Source organism: Lepus europaeus, chromosome 10 (assembly GCF_033115175.1).
Source record: "Lepus europaeus isolate LE1 chromosome 10, mLepTim1.pri, whole genome shotgun sequence".
Classification (NCBI taxonomy): domain Eukaryota; kingdom Metazoa; phylum Chordata; class Mammalia; order Lagomorpha; family Leporidae; genus Lepus; species Lepus europaeus.
This window is the reverse complement of record NC_084836.1, coordinates 53035656-53044513: the sequence shown is the minus strand read 5'-3', so window position 1 is coordinate 53044513 and position 8858 is coordinate 53035656. Positions and strand designations below refer to the sequence as shown.

The window sequence follows — 8858 nt, the reverse complement described above, 5'->3', positions numbered from 1 at the left end:
GGAGCAGCTGGAACTAGAATCGGCACCCATATGGGATGCCAGCACCTCAGGCCAGGGCTTTAACCCACAGTGCCACAGCGCTGGTCCCTCAATATAGTTTGAATATCGAGAATTCTGTTATCTGTTATGATTAGAATGAAGTACCCTCCCCAAAATGTAGACCTCACTTCTTGTTACTCTGAAATAATTTCACAGTGACTTCTTCATATTTTTACCTTGAAATAATCCCAAACTCACAGAAGAGTTGGAAAAGCTTTACAGGCACTAAATCATCTCAGACCAAGTCACTGACTTGATGACTGATTTCCTCTGAGTTTCTAACCACAAAGATATCTCCTACATAGCCATAATACTACCTTCAAAATCAGGAATATTACACTGATGTATCACTTCCATCTTGTCTTCAAACCTTCTTCAAGTTTCACTAATTATTCTAAAAATGCCTTCTACTGCAAAAGGGTCTATTCAGTGCATTTAGCTGTCACGTCTAAGCTGATTTCAGTTATGAAGGATTTCCCAAGCTTCAGTCCCTCCTTAACTTACATGACTTTGACAATGTGAAGACTACCGACCAGGTATTGTGTAGAATGTTCATTGCGTGGAGAGTGCATTTGTATGATGTTTTCTCACCATTGGAATAGGTTCTGCATCTTCCATGGGGATAACATGGAAGTTAGCAAACCATCTACGTTGATCCCATTACCAAAGATGTGAATTTTTGAGGACTCTTGGAGGACTAATGATGCTTTGTTATTAATTTGGGTATTGATTATGATTGTGATCAGATGACTAAAAAACACCTATGTGCATTTCCTGGTATGTATGCTGTATTTCAATGAAATTTTTTTTAAAAAAGATGTTCACTTTTATTGCTTGATAAAGACAATTTCTGTTAGGCTTCTGCACTGTACAATCTCTTGTAGAGAGATAGGTTAGAGCTATATAAACATCCCACTCCACATCAAACTTTCAGTTTATTCAATTATACCTGGATGTATTTATGGTTTTCTATTGTACTCAACAAGTTAAAATACATTACTAATTCTATTGATTTTGATGCGCAAATTTTCCCATATTTTGCCAGTGAGAATTCCTTCAGGCTAGTTTTTTGTGCCCTTTACTGTGTCTCCATCATTTTCTGAATATTTCTTGCTTCCTAGGAGAGTAAAGCACATCTTGAACTCTCCCTACACAAGTCCTGAAATTAGACAATTCTTCAAGGACTCCTGGTTCCCTTCAGGAGACTGTAGTATTTAGAAATCAAGCTCTGGGAACCAGGCGTCCTCATTGTTAATGGGATATCGCTGCTCCTGGGTCCTCTCAGTGGACAATTATAAGCATGCAAACTTGTACTTAATCTTTATTTCTTTCTAAAATTATATTCTTTTATTGAAAACCATAGCTTCATATTGATAAATCCAATTATATGTCAATATCATAGAATTTATTCTAATTTTCTCCATTTCTGTTCTGTCACCTTCTTCTTCAGCAATGAAAAGCCAGGCTAACTTTACTGTTGATATATTTTCCCTAATTAGTCCTTCTGTGAGTAACCAATCTTCCATTCATACTAACACCTTCTCTTGGTGGATCCATTCACACTTCTCTCTGACTCCCTTCACTAGAGTACCCCAACCAGTGGATGTCTTCCTTATCGTGCTGGGCCTCTAACACCAGACTCCAGGCACTCTTTCACATGCATACCCCTCCTCTGCTGAAGTGCTGGCTACTCACATCAAGTTGCTTCCCTCTTTTGGGCAGAATGACACCTCTCCAAAAATACACACATCCAAATTCCCAAAGTCTGGGAATGTTCCTTTATATGGTAAAAGGGACTTTCCAAATGGAATTAAGTTTAAAATCTTGGGATGAGAGGCAGGTATTAGCCTAGTAGTTAAGTCACAAGTTAAGATATCTGCATTCCATATTGGAATGCCTGAGTTCAAGTTCCCACTCTACTGCTGATTTCATCCCTTTGGTAAATCCTACAACACTTCTGAGATTAGACTACGGTACATTCCTATGTGCACTCCTTTTGATGACCTCTTCTCTTAGCCTAATTCACTGGGTCTTCTGGAATTTACACCCAGAACTAATCAAATATCTCACATCCTCACTTCCTCCTACTTAAGAGATACCCTGGCTCTCTTCTAAGGAGCTCTGCTTCCCCTGTATACTCCTAGAATGGTGGCTGCTGTTCTCTCTCATCTTTTGAGATCACCAGGCTAGTCTGCTTGTCCTTTTACCACTCCAAGCCAATCTCCCACTTAGAGCCTTTGCAAGAATGTTCCCTTTGCCTGGAATCCTAAACAATGCCTTCCCTAAAAATGCCTCCTCGAATGGCATCTCTTCAGTGCAGCCACTTTTAGCCACTCTCTGCAAACTTCTCGTCTGCTGCACCACAAGGCATACGTATCCTCAGTTCCCTCATCCTGCTCTACTACTTTTTTCCATGACACCAATTATTTTCTAACATATCATGAAATTTACTTAATATTATGCATTCTGTTTATTGTCTATTTCCCCTCTGTACAATTTAAAACTCTCCAAGGGCAAGGATCTTTGTCTGTTTCATTGATCTAAGCACATAGCAGTTGTCCAAATAAATGCTGTTAACGAAACAAATGAACTGTCACCACAATAGTACCAAGAGAGCCCAATTACTCCTATTTTTCAGAAAAAGATTGAAGTTTAGAAGCTTAGACAATATAAAAATTCATTAAAAGTCCTACTGCTTCCAACAGCATAACCTAGATTCCAATCCAGTCCTCTTTCTGTCTAGAGTTCATATTCACTATTTCATCCATACTCAGTGGTGTTTGCCCAAGATGGATTGTCGGGGGAGAGTTGGGATTAGAGATAATGAGATGGGGAAGTGAATGGGGAATTGGAGGAGATAGCAAAAATAAATCGCTGTGTGCCAAGCTAAGCACTTTGGACTACTTTACATAGCAAAAGCTCGAAATTGAATGGTGACATAATTAAATCTCTATCTTGAGAAGACTGAATCTAACAGCTGCCAAGTGGAGCAATGAAAGCCACCAAATTACCAGTGGAGAGAATCACCACATTTAATGCAACTCTAAGATTTCCACAGCTAAAAATGACTTTATTCCTACTAATTCATTGGTATGTACTTCATACAAGTCTCACTCAGTAAAAAAAAAAAAAGTCTGGCATCACATAAATAGTTGTAAAATTATACTTTATTCATATATATTAGACATTGATAAACTGAACAAGTGAATTACTTTCCATTCAGGGGCAATCACAGTTGTCAACAATATTCAGAAGTACCAGGCATGAAATCTCCTGAGATGGGGACAAGGTCACATCACCTGGCATGTTCAAGTGCTGTTTGAGATGCCATTGAAGCAGTGGCTCAGAATGCAGACATGTTCTCAAATAGGCAGCAACTGGAGGGTATAATTTTATACACAAGTATTCATTCAAGTGAAATAAATGCACACTGCATAGGATCTTGCTTAGAATAGTTGCCTATTTGGCCCCAGATATAAAGCCTTATAATCACATAGTATTGCCTAATTAGTCAGAGAAGAAAGAGTCAAGTGAAATAGTTACATGATTCAGGAATTATAAATAACATATATAAATAGATAATCATTTTCATTACATAAAAGTTGCCATTATAAATACTTTTTGATTGATGTGTCAAAAGTAGATTCCCATATAAATAATGTTAAATATTAATAAATAGATTTAGATAAAAATTCAAATATTGCAGGTGAGTTGATCAGTATTTGGATGCTCGCCGACCTCGAAACAGCGTCTGACTTCTTTTTCGCTTCTTTAGGTTGGATTTTGGAGACAGAAAATTCAGCACATTGAAGAGTTCACTTACTGCTTTGCGCTGGACCAGTTGATCATCCACCTATTGGAAAAGAAAACAGAAAAGTTCATTTCAGGCATAGAAGTCATTCTGCTAGTAATGTCATAGTCAGTGAAAAAGTAAGTATCCCTTTAAAAAGAAAAAGGTGATCCTTGGCTAGCAACATATTACCTTAATAGTAAATATTCACTTCTTTAGCAGTTAAGGCTAAAATTTAAATTGCTAGTTGTGCTACTAGTTGTGCTAGTTGTGCTATGGTGATGCTCATTACCTATCTTTAAAAATACTGCTACAGAATTCTCAAAATTATATAGTGAAAAGAGTCCTGAAATGGAGTTGGGGGCAAGTAAGTTTGAATCCCATGTATACAATAATTCTACCTTGAACCATTCACTTAATTTCTCTGAACATTTGCTTTCTCATTTAAAAGGTGAAGAGATTATTTAGATGATCACTAGGTCATCAACCTACCAATTATATTACCTTGTACATCAATAAGTCATTGCTGTATGTCCCAAGTGAGTTATATAAGTCAGTGTTCCTTAACTTTGTAATGTAGCAACTAACCTGAAGACCTAATAAATGGCTCAGAGACCCAGGTGCATGGAGAAGAAGACTCATGGCATTGAACATTCACAGTTACCCAGGTAACCACAAACACAGGTTAATTACTTTGTAAAACACCAAGTCCAAGATAGAGGAAAGCTGTAATTTTTAATTTCCCCTAGATAAGATCTCCACATATTTCCACAATGGGATTATGAATAAATGCTCATAATTTATTTTTAACCATAATCAATTTCTGACAAAATTTAAACAAATTATAACAACTTTTTCTGTACCTTGCCTTCTATTCCAGCAAACTGAACTATGTATTTCCTCATTCTAACCAAGAGGGTCATTTAGGTGATTTCATGCTTAATAAAATGAGAACCATTTATTGTTACATTGACTTTGCCACTACACTCATTTCTAGTGCTGGAAAACCTGTGGCCACCTTGCCACATTTTTGAGGATGACTGGGAGGATTCTAAGCTGCAGGACTAATCATTAAAAGGCATAACATGCCTAAAATATATTAACAATTAAAGAAAAGAGGACAATGGTTAAGACCTCATTCAAGACCACCCATCTTGAATCAGGATACCTGGAGATTCTGAAAAGATAGAAGAAGAAATTTTTCACTTTTCCAGTCCTAATGAAAGCTCAAGAGGAAAAGTTTCCACCAGCTGTAAGTTTGCAAATCATAAATTTTACTTTCCAGCAAAACATCACCAAGAGATTTACCTAGCACTGAATAGTATGCCAGGAGCTGCAAGAGGCTAGGAACAAGTACTTTCTCAGCCTGTAGGCTCTGACCAGAGGAGACCTTCTGCCACCCCTCTTTAGTCCCTAGGGGCTTACAGGACAGAAATGAGAGGCAGACCAAAGTATAATGAAAGCTGGGCACAAATTCCAAGAGCACCAGGCCCAACAAGAACCTGCTCCTCTTATTCAGGCCCATTTACATCAAAGTCAGACCCAAAGGAAACTGGAGGTTTTATCTCCTAGACAAAATTTGGGAAAATGTAATTTGTCTTTATGCTTTAAAGGTACCTTTCAGCTACTAAAAGCCATGTTTACCAAAGGCTTGAGATGATGTCATGTAATAAAGATGAGGAACCTGAGGATTTCATCACCTAGATACTCTAGTATCTGAAAGCTGATAAGACAATTCTTTCATAAGGTATATTGTCTATCTACCTTTTCTACCCCAAAAGCAAGCAGTCAACATTCTCACTTCTAATTGGGTTGCATGGGCTGAGAGGTTGGCCAGAGATTGGCAGTGGAATGCTCTTGGTGCTTTCTCAAAAACTGCTGCTTCCTTTTCTCAGTCTCATCTTCTACCATGACATTGTAGAGTTGTAGAGGAAATGAGACCAGAGAATTGGGTAGTGAACCCAACAGGCTCCTTTTAAGATGAAAAAACCAAGTCCCAGACAGGCTTATGATTCATCTCAGGTCACAGTTTGCTGAGTTGGGACTAGAACACAAATCTTCTCACCTCCTCCACTGCTCTTTCCACTAAGACATGTGGCCTCCCATCCAAATTTCCATCACTCAAACTAGGGGCAAGGAGAGAATTGCTTCTCAGTATTCCCCCCACCTACTACTCCACTGGACTTGTCCACTCAACTGTCTTCACATAATAATTTTAATGCTAGCATTAGTGTTGCCAAATTTCATACTTATATGGTTCCCATACTGATTTTGCAATATCACCCAAGGCAATAACAGAATTAGTAAGGAAGAGTTTCACGTATAGGCTAATTTACAACTTTAGCAACTCTTAAATAGCTAATTTCTACTTTCTGAGAATTAAATGCTGCACAAGAGCCTCTATAATGAAACCAAAGATACAATTAAAATCCCCTCACCGAAATTCGAGTCAGATTTTGGAAGTCATCCATCTTAGTGAGGTTGCTATTGAAGAACTTCACAAATATGTCTTCTTTGATGGATTCCATACTCTTCTTGATGACCTCATGGTCTTTTAAGTTGTCAAAGAGTTTGAAGTAGAAGGAGACAATTTGGCTCTGAATTATTTTGTTGTCACTCTCCTTGGGAGAAAGAACACCAAGAGAGAATGATGGAATTATCCATTCAGAAGATAAGCAACAGGAAAATGAGCCAGATGGGAATATATAATTTACCTCTTTCCAATTCCTCAAAATATTCAAGAAAAGGGGTCCTCCATTAGCCACATCTGATGTATTTGCTTTCTGAAAATAGACAGAAACTTGATTCACAAATAGTCCATAAATTGCCCTAAAATGTACTTCAAATTTCATGGAACTCAGATACTGACAATGTTTGCTGATTTCCTTTTCAATCCTTCTGTTGAGTTCCAACAATAACTTTTCCCAGAAGTTTTGGTTAGATTTAGTCAAAGACTATTAATTCTCTTAGCTTTCTTATTAACTAGCATAATGCCAAATTGCAATGTAACATATAGACTCTAAAATAACTACAGTAAGTTAAAAGAAGGTTTTAAAGCCTTGTTAAAGATGGATAGATGATAGGTAGGTAGGTAGATAGATAGATAGATAGATACAGATGATAGATAGATAGATAGATAGATAGATAATCAGCAAGACCATTCTCCTATAGAATACTGCCCCCTTATGGTACAGATCTGTGTATCATCTACCTGTCCCCTTCTATAATGTGTTGCTTGATAATCAGCTTTAAGATAATTTCAAGTACATGTATGTGTGATTGGATTTATATTATAAGAATAAAATTGATTGTGAATGCTTAAACACTATTATAACTGCCATAGGTATATTAGATAATTTTTCAACAAATAATAAAATATTTAAAATGTAAAAACAATTTTTGTTAACCATAAATAACATTTTAAAAATATTTCATAAAACAAAAAAACTTTTTAACTCCAATCCAGAATTCTAATGCCTACAAAATCTCAGTAAGTGGCTGCATTCAGGTGTACCTCCCCAATAAAATAAATGTAGCAGTAGAATTTTGAGTTACTTTTTCATTGAAAACACCTATAAATGACTTTCAAATGCCTACATTTTAATGACTTCCCTCTGTTTTACATCAATTTATAAATTGTGTTTCTTTTATCATTTAAACGCTAACCACAACATTTTTACTGCCATCTTCATAGTAGGCTGAGAAACCAGAAACTAAAAGCCAATCATTTTGTCAATGTGAATATTACTTGGTTTATCCCAAATGAATGGATTCTCACCACAAAATTATCAATATCATTATGCTTTAGACCCATTTTACGCTCATCTTTTGGAAGAGTCACATATGCTCTGTAAGTAGAGCACACTGAGCAGAGAATCAAAGTAGTGTCTAGAGTATTTAGTTAGGAAATATATCCAACCAACAATTAGTAAAATAACACCAAGTCTTCTCAAAATGACTGTGAAGTAGAGATGACAGCCTATCATATCCAACTGCAAGTTAACATTCAGTCATTTTCAACCACATGCAAGTATTATTAAAAGGTCAAACTTACCAAATATGCCTTTAGGTGTTCTGTTTCTCTGGTAAGTGTGTCCTGGCAGTAACAGCCGTAAGAACCCAAGATGATGCAGAACTGAAAAGCCAAGATGTAACTTGTATAATTCATTGCTTCGGAGAGAGTTAGGCTGAAGAAGTTGAAACGAGAGTCAGTGTACGAAGTTGCTCAGGCCCGAAGCACTCAGCCGGTATCTCTTTCCTAATAGCTGATCAGCAGGCGATCAGAACAATGTACCGCATCTCCCTTTGCTGCTGGTATTTATACCTGATTGAAGTCTCATCAGGATTACGTATTTTCACAAGTTTTTTAAGATGAGATGGTGACAGATAGGCAGGATTGCTAGTTAGTTTGTATTAATAACTATGGTTTTGTGGCATTCTGGTGTTGTAGTTAGAGTTTCCTTTCAACTTCTTGGGTTCTTTGACGATGAGCCAGACCCATTATGCCCACCTGTGCCATTCTTGTGGGATCCTTGGAAAGCACTTTTACTTCACACCATTCACGGGCTGGAAATTTTTTCACACTCCCCACTTTGCCCTTGTGAAATGCTGATTCCTCATCCACAGAGCACATTGATCATTTGTTTGTGGTTGGGAAGAAGTGAAAAAGGAAATTCTAGGGCCTCTCAACCCTTTACAAAGGGGGAGCATTTTAAAAATTTTCTTGCAAATGACCAGAAAGCAAGGAAAGAATGTGGTTAAAAGAGCTGTGTGGCAAGGAAGTCCTTCATCAGAGTTGGTTAGTAAAATACCACAAATTGTTCTCTTCCCAACAGAAAGCTAATGCAATATACATAAGTGAAATTAAATTTTTGCTAGTCTCATTAATAAAAGTAAAAAGAAACACAAAAATAATTTTTAAAAATATTAAACTACATATATACATATATCTAAAATATTTCAATATATATCAATGCACATTATTTATAAGATATTTTAGCATAATTTTTGTCACACTACACAGTTGAAA

General features: G+C 36.8%; 1 protein-coding gene across 1 annotated transcript; it reads right to left on the bottom strand.

Annotated features, from left to right (window-relative positions):
* Positions 1 to 3754: 3754 nt before the first annotated feature.
* Positions 3755 to 7997, bottom strand: IFNG (interferon gamma). The gene is made up of 4 exons (XM_062202078.1): positions 7884 to 7997; positions 6544 to 6612; positions 6268 to 6450; positions 3755 to 3892 (listed from the first exon to the last, which is right to left on the bottom strand). Exons 1-4 carry the CDS (start codon positions 7995 to 7997, stop codon positions 3755 to 3757), a joined length of 504 nt encoding a protein of 167 aa, XP_062058062.1.
* Between the last annotated feature and the right edge of the window lie 861 nt (positions 7998 to 8858).